Raw genomic sequence first — 12787 nt, 5'->3', positions numbered from 1 at the left:
TGAAGCGGACTTCCGGATGGTGAGGAAACTGGTTGCAGCATAATCTTTCAGCTCCTGGGCGGTCTGGTTACCCCTTGAAAATTGACATGTTATAACACAACTAAGAATATTCATAGTTGTATGCCAAGGGGTAACAAGAGAAAGAAGAGGAATTCGGCAAGAAAGTGCGGCGGAAGGAGTTTTTTCACCGAAAGAAGTTGCCGGTGCTAGCAAGCTAAAGCTACACGGAGCTATGGAGGCAATTGAAGCTAACATTGTCGCTGAGCTGAAAGAAGTCCAGGATAATTTGAAAAGACAAATAGCGGGGGACTTCCGGTGGCTCGTAGCACCGCATGGCCGCATAGAGAGTGACCTCCGGCACCAACCGTGTGTTTCCTCGGACTCGAGAGCTGTATTAGGGCTACATTGCCATTTTTCGACTCAAGAATGAGTGGGGATAAATCTAAAAAGGGAGGATACGGGCTACGAAACATTCTTGACTGTGAAATGGAGAAGGACGCCGCGGCTAGTGAGGCAAGCCTCGCATCGGGACAAGATGGCGACCGAGGTGAAGGTCTGGGTTGGCTTCGGGATGCTGTGAGTAGCGTACTGGTGGCCGAAATGGCTACATTGCGAACCGAATTGAAGAGTGACTTCAAAGCATTCGGTACGGAATTTCGGGAGGATGTAAAGAAGCAAATGGCCGAACTCTCTAAGGAATTGAATCAAAGATTACGCGAGATGGCGGATCAGGTGGAGGAGATGACTGGTCGGCTAAAGCACGTCGAGGACAACATGGCTGACTCGGAACGCTGGGACATTGGTGTTAGGGATACACTTGTGCAGCTGTTGGAAAATCAACGGGCGCTTCAGGAAAAGGTGTCCGATATGGAGGGCCGCGCTAGGCGCAAAAACATCCGGATCTACGGCGTACCGGAAAACTCGGAGGGCTCGTCGGTGACTACCTTTGTTGAAAATCTGATCAAAGACCACCTAGGCGAAGATTTCGGCCCGGACCGTGCTCTCGGCATTGAGCGCGCACACCGCGCGTTGGGACTGAAACCACCCCCGAACGCCCCACCACGCTCAATAATAGTGCGCTTCCTCCGGTTCTCTGTTAAAGAAGAGATTCTCCGCACGGCGTGGAACAAAGGGGTACATATCCAAAACAAACGGGTGTATTTCGATCATGACTACTCCCTGGAAGTGCAGAAAAGGAGACGGGAATATATCCCAGTTAAGAAGGCTTTGAAGGACAATGGGATCCGTTTCCAGACACCACTAAGTAAGATGCGAGTGTTTTATGCGTCAGGCAATGTCCTATATAATACCGCGAGCCAAGCTGCCGAGGATTTAAGAAAGCGGGGAATAGCCGTGGGTAAGATCACCTTGGGGAACCAAACCAACAGGATGACAGAGGACACGATAAAGCAGCTACTTCCTTGGGAAACGCAGACAGCACACTGCGGGGGCGGCTTCCAGCAGCACGTGCGGGAAAAACTCCAAGCATTCCGGAGGGAGCAAGAAAAAGTGTCAGCAGACGAGTGAACAGCTGATGGCGGGACAACGGTGAGATAGCTGGCGGTAGAGTTTTGATAATCTAACCGCAGGAACACTGACTTTCGTATCCTTCAGAATTCATATTTCTTTAGGTTGGTGCCTACGGACATGGTTAGAGAACCACCACGTTATGTCTAGTAGCGATAAGAGACTGTTTCGTTTATTTTTTGCCCTTTTTTGTCGGTCACTCCCCTCTTGTCGGATGAGGGGCCCCACCCTGTGGCCAGTCCCCTCAATGTCAAAGGATGCTGTTATATCCTTTGTATTGGAAGCTCCTGTTAATGTTTTGTGTGTTTGTTGTTCAGTGAGTTCTGGTTGTGATCTTCTGAGGTCTGGGTTGATTATGTTGTATTCCACATATCCACTTGATGGCTTATAATTTCTATAAAATGCTGTCACTAAATGTAAATGGCCTGAATAGCCCTATTAAAAGAAGCAAATTAATTGCCAAATTGAAAAAGGAGACAGTAGACTTGGCATATTGGCAAGAAACTAATGCAGAACATGAGAAATTAAAAAAAGATGGGTTTCAGACATACATTTTATTCATCGTATAGGGCCGGGAAAAAACGAGGAGTAGCTATCCTTATCTCAAATAAAATAAAATTTGAACATATATCTACTATAAGTGATAAGGAAGGTCGGTTTGTTTTAGTAAAAGGTAGAATAGAGAATAAGACGGTCACACTATTAAATGTCTATGCACCCCCAGGAAGCAACGCAAGCTTCTTTAAGAAGATATTTGATTTGATCTCTAAGGAAACGGTGGGAACTCTTATTTGTGCAGGAGATTTTAATTTACTGTTAAATCCCAGATTAGACTCAAATAATAGGGACAGGAAAAGCACGTCTGGAGGGAAACGGGTTAAAGGAATGTTAACGGAATTAGGGCTTATTGACGTGTGGCGATCTATCCATGGGTCAGCGTCAGGATTCACTTTTTACTCTGCTCGACACTCAGTGTATTCGAGGATAGATTACGGTTTTATGTTTAATAGGGATTTACACAGGATAAAAGATTGCAGAATAGGTCCAAGAGATGTCTCTGACCACAGTGGAATTTATATAACGTTACATTTGGACGGGACACGGAAGACAACTTTGTGGAGACTAAATACCGGTATGTTAAATGACCCCGCTTTTGTGAAACAAATGACAGCCGATCTTAACTTGTACCTGCAGGACAATGATAATGGAGAGACAAATCACAGTATTGTATGGGATGCAGCCAAAGCTGTCCTCAGAGGAAAAATAATTGCGTGGTCGACCATGATTAAAAAGAAAAAGTCACAAGAATTGTTACAACTGCAGAATAGATTAATGGCCTTGGAACAGTAAGGTCTAAAGGATAAAAATACTACAGTAACCCATCAGATCAGACAGATTAAGCAGGAGATAGATAAGATATTGAGCGAAGAAGTAGAGAAAAACATAAGGTTCATGAAACAGAGGTATTATGAGGCGGGGCCTAAGGCGGCGAAGCAGTTGGCGTGGCGGATTAGAAAACAGCAAGCTGAAAATAATATTTATAAGATTAGAGACCCGGTTGGTAACAATGTTGTAACTGACCTGGATAAAATTCAAAAAGCGTTTGAAAAGTATTACAAATCCTTATATAGTCAATCTACTCAGGGTGATGTAAATAAGATGACTGACTTTTTGAATTCCTTAGACCTGCCTACGATTGGTCAAGAAGCAAATAGTAAGTTAACGTCCTTAATATCTCGGGAAGAAATAATTAAAGCTATCTCCAGCCTTAAATCCAATAAATCACCAGGTACCGACGGGCTCCCTGCCGAATGGTACAAAACCATGAGGGAAAGCCTTCTTCCCCTGTTGGAAACTAGTTTTAACTACATTTTGAAAGGAGGTCTGGTACCTCCCTCTTTGAAGGAGGCCTTCATATCGGTTTTGCCAAAGGGGGGACAGGATAGACTAAACTGCAAATCTTATAGGCCGATAAGTGTCCTGAACTCAGACTATAAACTATACACAACTATTTTGGTGCGAAGAATGGATGCTGTAATGCCTTCTTTGATTGATGAAGACCAAACGGGTTTCTTGAAAAATAGACAAACCCACGATAATATTAGACGAGCTTTACACATCATCGAACACATTAATAATAAGAAAAAAAGCTAAATTATTCTTAGCTTAGATGCTGAAAAAGCATATGATTCAGTGAATTGGGACTTCCTCTTCCTAGTGATGAAAAGATTTGGTTTCTGTAGCGAGTTTATAAGATGTTTCCAAGCTCTTTATTCTCTCCCTACTGCCAGAATAAAAATTAACGGTAGCCTCTCCGATACTATTTTTTTAGAACGAGGATGTAGACAGGGGTGTCCAGCAAGCCCCTACCTCTTCAACTTGTTTATCGAACCTCTAGCCCAGGCTATACGTCAGGAAACATCGTTGAAAGGGATTGTAATAGGAGGGGACGAGTACAAGGTGTGTTTATACGCAGATGATGTCTTGGTGACAATCATGGATCCCAGCTCAGGTATACCAGTGTTAATGGGGATGTTGGAAACATATGGCCTGTATTCAGGGTATGTCCTTAATGTCAAAAAAACTCAAGTTCTGTCATTTAATTTTTCTCCGGACCAGACACTACTGGCAAAATTCAAGTTTAATTGGGAGGCAACTGCTATCAAATATTTGGGAGTGTTTCTGCCTAGAGATCTGACACAACTGTACGATATTAATTACAGTCGTATTAATAGAGAAATATATAGCGATCTCAACATTTGGGCCTTGCTCCCTCTCGACCTTGGCAACAGGATACAGATAATTAAAATGAATATTCTCCCCAAACTACTCTCTTTTTCTTGCTTTACCTATTCAAATTCCAGAGAAGCAATTCAGGGAATGGAATAAGCAGATTTCGAGATTCATTTGGCTTAACAAAAGACCAAGGGTGAAGTTCTCTACTTTGCAGTTGCCGAAAGACAAAGGGGGCTTGGCTCTACCTTCATTAAGGAATTACTACTTATCTGCTCAGCTGAGGTCCTTGGTGTGTTGGTGTAATCCATCTTTTTGTGCGAGGTGGAAGACTATTGAGATGTCTCTCTCAGACACGCCAATCCAGTCTAGACTTGGTCACGCGGCTTCTGATTTGGACGATACCTTGACGCCCAGCCACTGGGTCACTTTTACATTAAAAATATGGAGGGGAGTGGTCAAGCAGGCGCAACTCCAGGAAGAGATAAAACTTCTGAGGTGGCCAGCGTATGACCCTGATTTTCTACCTGCTTCCCACGATAGTAGATTTAAACAATGGGTGTGGCATGGAATCACTGCTGGGTGTTTGGTTATTGTAAAATCTAAAATTATGGCTTTTGATACCCTATGCAAGACTTACGATCTCGGGAAACAAGACTTTTTTCGATACTTGCAACTCCGTGACTATATTGGCAAAAGACTGAAGAGCTGTGTCCGTGGAGACTTCTCGATTGTTAATATTTTCATTGATGCTTATTACTCTGGGAGTAACAGAGCCTTGATAAGTAAACTGTATAAATGTCTGACTAAGCTCAAAGGGCACTCAACGATTTACATAAAGCAGAAATGGGAAAAAGAAATGGACATTGTGATTACAGAAGATGGGTGGGCACGGATCTGGGAGACACAGTTTACCACGACTAACTCCAACATGTGGCGGGACTTCTGCTGGAAGAACATTATACGCTATTTCATAACGCCTAAACAGAAGTCTAAATTCAGTGCTACACCTGGCCTAACAGGCCTAAAAATAGACAAAGGAAAAAATGCTAACGATAATGCCGAGGATCAGCTCTATCTCGGCTCTAACACTGACACTAAGGTCAAGATGGAGCCCTCTGGCTAAGATGTGACAAACAGCTGAAAGCCATGTTAAAAAGTGTCACCGTTTGCTATTTAGTTGCATTAAATGCAGCATCTGTGGAAATATTTGGTGTTCTCTTAACAATGTAACATGACATCGAGGTCAAAGATCACGGTGACTGCCACGCAAATTATCAGGGAGTAAGAAAAAAAAAAGTTGCCAGATCCAGGCTCTTTCACAATCTAATAGTATTATTATCACATTTTAATTGACTTTGAATTAAAAACAGATATCCAGTCAAATTAGAAGAGAAACCAATACAGTGCTTACTGAGTATATCACCCCTCACCCCACCCCAAAAAAGAAAAAAAGTTCTTAAACTATATAGATAAACAACCACTGAAAGGTCATCTGTCTTCCTTCTTATTTGTTAAAATCTGAAACTTAAGCAGAGTTTAACATTAAGTTTGCAACTGTATTTAAAACCTTCATCCATTAATAAACAACCTTAACATGTGGGGAATATTGTTAAAATGTTTCTGATCAATACTACTACAGTGGCTGCTTTTATTTTCTACAAACTAAACTCAAGCATGTGGTGCTTTAAATGTATTTTTAAATTTGATATGTTTGATAGTATCACTTTGAAACCTATGGAATAAAATTTTTGTTCAGAATGGCATTCAAAGAGTGAAAGTCCAACCATACAATTAAAAAAACAACAACTGCAAAGTTAGTTTTTCCTCACCAGCTCCCTACAGGTTAAATAAAAAGCCACCCAAAAATGTTCTTTCTGTGAAGAAATATTCTGCATGACCCTGACTGAATAAAGGTTAGAAATTACCATAGTGTTCTCAAAATCTAAATCAGTGACTCAAGCTAAAAAGGACATGACCTTTATACAGTAAGAGTGAGAAGGGAACCAGTATCACACCAAGTATTTCTGTTCTACTGTTGTTTGTAAAACTGGTACAACATAGTTGTTCCTCGTGTCACCAATCTTTGACCTCAGGCTGAGATAGGGTTTACCGCCTACCTTGTGCTTTTAGTGAGCAATCCCATTAATGCTTTCCTCAGTGACATTTCTATCCAAATTTGTCACAATTAGAAAATTAAACTCTTACAGTAAACCTGAAAACCTTGATTCATGAAATGTGATGAGGTCTCTGTTAAAATACTTGTAGCATGTCACTTCCAGCGGATGCCATCGGCCAGCTGGACAGAGGGCTGCCATAGTTTATACAGGATGCCTGGAGTATTCTTACTCATCTTTCAATCTGTATTTGAGAGGAAGGAGGCGTGGAAGCAGCAACTGGAAGACTGAATAGTTGAAAATGCAATAGTGAGCCAAAGGGGGAGGTTCCTTAATTTCTTCTTTTTTTATTTTTGGTCCCTCCTCAACTTCCTCTCTGGGGTGACCTACTTATCCTTCAGACATGTCTGCAGTGTGAAACAACTGTGGGGGTTCATTAGTGGGTGAATAAAGGTGAACAAATAAAAATTCTCAGTCAATTATAGCACAGATTGCCTTATAGGTTGAAAAAGCCAGGGCCACTTCATTAAAATTTCAAAGACAGTTTTCAGGCAAAGTTGCTGCATATCCTGCAATTGCTGCCTTTGGTCAGAGTGAAATCAAACTGCAGAAGAATTTAAGGTTTATTTACATCTACATAATCTCTAAAAAAATGTATGAATTAAAAAAAAAGATTTACATGTTTATTTGTGTGTGTATGTGTATATAAAGAGCATTAAGGCATGGGACTACAAATGTGACCATTTCATTTTAATCATGTTAGAGATAAACTGAAGGTCCTATAAGGGGAAACCTGCCTGGCTCGTTTCACCAGCAAGCAGCCACAAGATACGCTATTGCTCATAGCTGGCACGCCAAATTCTTAACAAATATGTTGCAAGCTTTATTGTGCATCAATGACTCAAGTATTAGCAGGACGCCAATTAAATTAACTTCTTGGATCTCTACTCCTTTCTTAAACAACTCAATCTTAAATCTCATTGTAATTGTTACGTTAAATATATGCACCTCTAGTATCATCAAATGCCCCTAACACTGGACTAATGAAACTAGGGTAAGATAACATATCTAAATAAAATAATGTGTGTAAACATATACCACCCAGTGTTACCATCTCTGTACATCTTGAAGGCATGCTAACACCTGGATGACCGTGGGACTACATTAAAAACCTCTGACGTGTAAAGGGGATTTCAGCTTCTCACGTACAGCTGAAGTTTCTAGCTCTGAAACTTCTGAGGTGGCAGTGGAAGGAAAAAGCAAAGAGGGCCAAGTGAACAAAAACCTAACTAGAATTCAGTTACATTTATGGGTTTCATTACTAATGAAAGCAAAAGTATTGCGATAAAACCCAAAAGGTTGATTCTGTTCATCTGGACATAGCATTTTCAGTGGGAGAAATATTTCGTCACCCATCCAAGTGACTTCTTCAGTCTCATATTGAGATAAAAGATTTTTTTTTTTTCTGTTTTAGAAGCTGTATCTTTGTTCTGGTTTTTGTTTCTGTCCTTCCATTGCAGCAGTTCACTTTCACTCTTTTCTAAAACCCCAAACTGACTTCTCTCTTAGTAGGTTGTGGCAGATTTAGCTCAACTAAAGGCAGAATGACAGAAAGAGACTTTAACAAGAATAGTACAACTCAGCTGTTTGGAAACGCTTTTGCTGCTCCCTTAATTTCCCAAAGGGTCGCCACAGCGGATGGATCTGCATATTTGGCTTGGGAAGTGACAGACCCCGAAACCCCCCCTCTTCTGAATAATTCAACATAAATTTACTGGGTAAGATGTTATGTTCACTCAAATTGCAGATGTGATACTAACTGAGAGCTCAAGAAGAAAATAAAAATGTTACTATGAACAACCTTAGTGGAAAGTTCAGGGGCTGCAAGAAGTCTGTCTTGAGGTCAAATTAAATTTAAAAAAAAAAAAAAAAAAAAAAAAAAAAAAAAATCACCACTAAATGCAGTTTAAACCACAACTAAAAATGTATCCCATCTTATACTGCACTAACACCCAAGTATTATACATAAGATATTTGAGATTTAGGAAAGTAAAATGTGAGAAAGCTGAAAGAGAGTGGGAGGTGGACTGATGGTTCACAAGCAGGCCTTGGCAGGTCAGCCTGCAGGAGATTCCTCAGTGAGGAATTTGACCCATTTTACATTCAGGCAAGCATTCAAAAAAGGAATGCATTGAGCATGCGTGAGATTGTGTGAGAGGGGGAGGGGAACTTGCCCGTAATCTTCACATTGTTCTGAAACCAGTGAGCATGTGTTACTGTGGTTCTCTCCGCAGCCATGTGAGTCCTACTGCTCTCATGGCAGGGTAAAGCATGACAGTGAGAGCAAACATTCATGTGGTGAATGAGGTTAAACTTTGCTCTGGGCTATATAGTTGCTATAACTGGACAGACAGCAGAACAAATTTTTTTACAAGCCAAAAAAAAAAAAAAAAAAAAAAAAAAAAAAAGGGGGGGGGGGGGTAAAACAAGTCCACTCAAAAGTAGGTCAAAGGTCAGATCTGTGACTAAGAACGCTGAATGTTAATAAAGTCAACTTAAATATTCCTGCTGTTGCCATTATTAGCCGAGTAGTAGTAGCAGTAGTAGTAATGGGATTTCTGAGATTTATAATCTTTTATGTAATTTTAGTCAAAGCTTCAAAAGGTCCCATTATCTGGGAGTAAAGTGATGTTTCAAGAATCTGCTCAGTTGCATTTTCTATATTTCTACACTAGATACCAGAAACTAGATTTAGATTTTCTAGCAGTATCCTCTAACAGTGTGAACAGTAAGTGTGGAAAATCATTATCATGACTACAACAATTCTGCACACATTTGGTCAAAAGGTAATTTCCTGTGTTCAAAGAATAAAGGAATAATCATTTATCAAAGAAGCACTGATAGCACCAAATAACTTCCCAGTCTCTTAGAGTGAAGTCAAATCAGGAAATGGGAAGTTTTCTTTGGCTGTTTTGATGAAAAATGTAGAGCGAAACAATCAGGAAATGCTGGCTATGCTTGGTTGAAAGGAAATGATAGTAGCTGCAGCTCAGGTAACAGGGTGAACGGAAATTATTTTGACTCATACAAAAAATAATACAAAAACAAAAAAAAAAAGCGGGGGGAAATGAGGCAATATGTGTGTGTTACAAAGTACAATCGTTGTATACAATCGTTTTCATACCTGCAATTCACACCAAGCCACCTCCACAGTGGTCTCGGTGTCCAAGCCCTTGTAGACTGTCTTGAAAGAGCCACGTCCAATTTCTATGTCAAACTTCAGGAACCGTCCATCAGGTGATGTGCCCACTGCTTTGGTTTCAGCCTCCTCGATGTCTTCTTGGACTTTTTTCTCAGCTTCCCGCTGCTCTGCCTCTGCTCGGGCTCTGGCGTCCTTATCTGCCTCCTCTCCTTCCTCGTGTTGTACCTTCACCTCAGTGCCGCTTTCAGGTTCAACTTGAATTGGCAATTCTGTTTCCAGGCTGGGTGTCGTGTGAGCTGCTACTACTGCCTCTCCATCACAGATGTCACGCACTCTAGCAGGCTCTTGCTGTGAAGGCACTACAGCCACCCTGGCTATTTCTATATCTTTTCCTTCTCCCTCTTTTCCATCATCCACAGACTTCTCATTTTGAGATAAACTTGGTTCAGTCTTGGGTGAGTAAGTACCAGCAGTCTTTTGCTGCTGGAGGACTGCTTCCTGTGGCTGAACCAGCTGAGACGTAGGGATGGGGATCTTGCTGGGTAAAGGAAGGGCCAAAGCTGTGGCATTAGAATCACTGATGACACTGCGACGTAGAAAACGGTGTTCAGGGTTACATCGATCGCGTTCCATGGTGTGATGCCGGCGTCTCACTTCCACTGGCCGACCCTCACCAACCATCGAATCTGAACCAGAACTAGGGGCATTTCCACTTTTCTGAGGGGGAGCCAGGAACTTCACCATTTTGTCGTCTGGCTTTTCCGACATCCCACCACCCACACTAAGAGTTAAGGAGGTACGATAACTGAAAAATTAAAATAAGGATATTTTCATGCTTGCCATTTTGGCTTATGTAAGCAATATCTAGCTGTGCTTCAAAAAGGAAAAAAAGAGAAAGATTTACAATGTCTATCTCCAGCTCTCCCTTTTTATTGCTCAAAGACTATCTTTATAAATATATTTCGGGGACTGAAGGTGTAAGACGAGATGCGTTCTCTTACAAATGGAGAGGGACTGAACACTGCAGCAGAACACAAAGTGCTGATGTTGATATACAGGTCTCTTTAAGTCCACACCATCCATCCTGTACGACACAGGGTGCAGCTTCGATCAAGCATAAGGAATCACTGGTGAGGAACAAACACACACAGCCTACAACAGGCACAGGCACTAAACTCCCCAGTCCAGGCAAAGGCGGGATGAGCTGACAGTCTCAATTTGTTCCAGTCCAGTATTACTGCAAGAGAAAATACAAAACAAAAGCTTCCTGACATGTTTTGAAAAGTAGCCAAAATTATGTCAAATGTCAACAAGACTTGTGAAAATCTAGTCTAATCTAGTCTTGCAGACAGAATTTACAGTGTATACAGTTTAACAAAAGTTTAACAACTCTGTTTTAGTGCTAAGTACAGCTTATAGACCAGAATCTAAGAATTAAAACATGACTTCATTTACAGTGCAATACACTTAACCACCAGATCATTTATGGTTTAGAAATAAGATCTACACTCAAAAGATTTTCGGTCTTACCCTAGCACATGTGACACATGGCAAATTTCCCTTTAAAGTGGTATTGTTCAGCTGTGCTCCATTAAAATACAATTCAACTGACAGGTTAACTAAACAAGCTATCATCTATAACTACTGCACAGCAAAACTAAGCATTTTAACTATATGACAAGGGAGGCGACAATGACATTTGATTCTGCACCTGAGATTTGTTACAAAATGCAAGCAATGTTTTCAATATAAGCGAAAAATATTATTAGCATTTTTAATGTCAATTAATATTGTCAGAAAGGCTAACGCAGTTTATAATACACTTCTTAAAGCCGCATAAGGCCATAAACATTTTTACTGTATCCGCAAAAGACAGGGGCCATCTAGCATTTTATGACAGCAGTGGCAGCTTGGCATTCCTCTCCTGCTTTAATCATGCAACCTTGCGTTGAAAATTTTGTTACTTATTCATCTTTATCCTGCCACGGCTGCAGCCATTACCTGACCAGGCAACCATAATGTCAGAACTAAACCGGATAACGTTGGCTGTAATAACATTCAGAAAAATAAAACAAACGGCTGCGCAAATTAACACAATATGAGTCGGAGTTAATTTAATCCTCTCATGCACACACATCTGTCCTCATTGCGTATGTGCGACAGCACATCAATTTGAAATAACTACAGCGACTTTCTCGTTCAAAGCGAGGAGGAGGAGAGGCTCTTTGTTAGCGAGCTAACGAGTACGGCTAGCAAACAGCTAGTTAGCTGGCGCTGGCTAATCCTTAACAGGGAACCGATAACCGACGGTGACCAATTTCCGCGTCACGTCTTTAAATATATTCCCTTTTAATAATTTACAATTTCACATTACTGGCACCACTCTCGTCGTTTTAACGCCGCTGTAAGCGTTAAAAATAAGCTATAATTCGCAACTTTACCATATTCGGGTCCCGTTTCCATCCCCGAGTGGTTAACATCACACCGGATGCGCTAGACCGGTGTAATAGGTTGAACAGCTACCAAAGCAATGACTGTTACCCATCTACTCAAAGCTAGCTAGGCGGGTCTTTCTTGTGGCCTAACGCGCTTAGACCCGCCTCCTGGCTGCTCCATTCAATTTAACGCCATCTGATAACATTAGCGCTTGTTTGTTGTTGTTATTACGCAGTTAGCGATTTTATTTTGTTTGTTTGTTTGAATTTGTTGACTCAAGTCAAATATCCATAGCTGAGTGGTAGACTATCTTACGTTATTTAAAAAATAATTTCTGTTTGATAATGATAAGCTGAGTTTAACTCCTTAGCGCTTGTGAGTTTAATATTGCTAGTAGCTAGCAGGTTAGCTCGCCAAGCGCTAACGTTGAGCTGTGCCGGGTGGCAGATAGCGACCTACCTCAATAAGACAAGTGACGGTCAGTGGCGTTTCAGCGGTCCTCACAGCGATAAAAAACAGAACACAGGTAGATTACACGTGTAGCTAAATGTCAGGTAGATACGTTCCCCAGTGTGAGAACCGAAGCTGCGATTATTGGGGCTCGCTTTTCAAATAAGCAGCGCAGTTAGATAGAGAAACGGTTTCAGCACAAAGCGCCTGCGCCGGCGGAGAATGACCTCATAACCATAACACACACACACGCTCACAAACCGATCGCTTTGATAGGCTTTGATGCTGTTACATTTGCTTTTGATTTTACCATGAAACTAAA

General features: G+C 41.3%; 1 protein-coding gene across 4 annotated transcripts in view; it reads right to left on the bottom strand.

Annotated features, from left to right (window-relative positions):
• Window positions 1–12702, bottom strand: part of LOC113026928 (serine/threonine-protein kinase WNK1-like) — a 31197-nt gene extending 18495 nt beyond the window's left edge. The window contains exons 1-3 of one of the 4 annotated variants that reach the window (XM_026176232.1): window positions 12475–12701; window positions 10581–10816; window positions 9562–10384 (exon numbers count right to left, since the gene is read on the bottom strand). In XM_026176232.1, the coding sequence (XP_026032017.1) occupies window positions 9562–10347 (786 nt within the window). In that variant the 5' untranslated portion in view covers window positions 10348–10384; window positions 10581–10816; window positions 12475–12701. Of the gene's footprint in view, window positions 1–9561; window positions 10817–12020; window positions 12391–12474 lie in introns of those variants that run through there. The other 3 variants (XM_026176233.1, XM_026176234.1, XM_026176231.1) reach the window with 3 other exon arrangements.
• Between the last annotated feature and the right edge of the window lie 85 nt (window positions 12703–12787).

Source organism: Astatotilapia calliptera, chromosome 7, assembly GCF_900246225.1.
Source record: "Astatotilapia calliptera chromosome 7, fAstCal1.2, whole genome shotgun sequence".
NCBI classification, from domain to species: Eukaryota; Metazoa; Chordata; class Actinopteri; order Cichliformes; family Cichlidae; genus Astatotilapia; species Astatotilapia calliptera.
The sequence above is the reverse complement of the archived record's forward strand: the minus strand, read 5'-3'. Positions and strand labels throughout refer to the sequence as shown.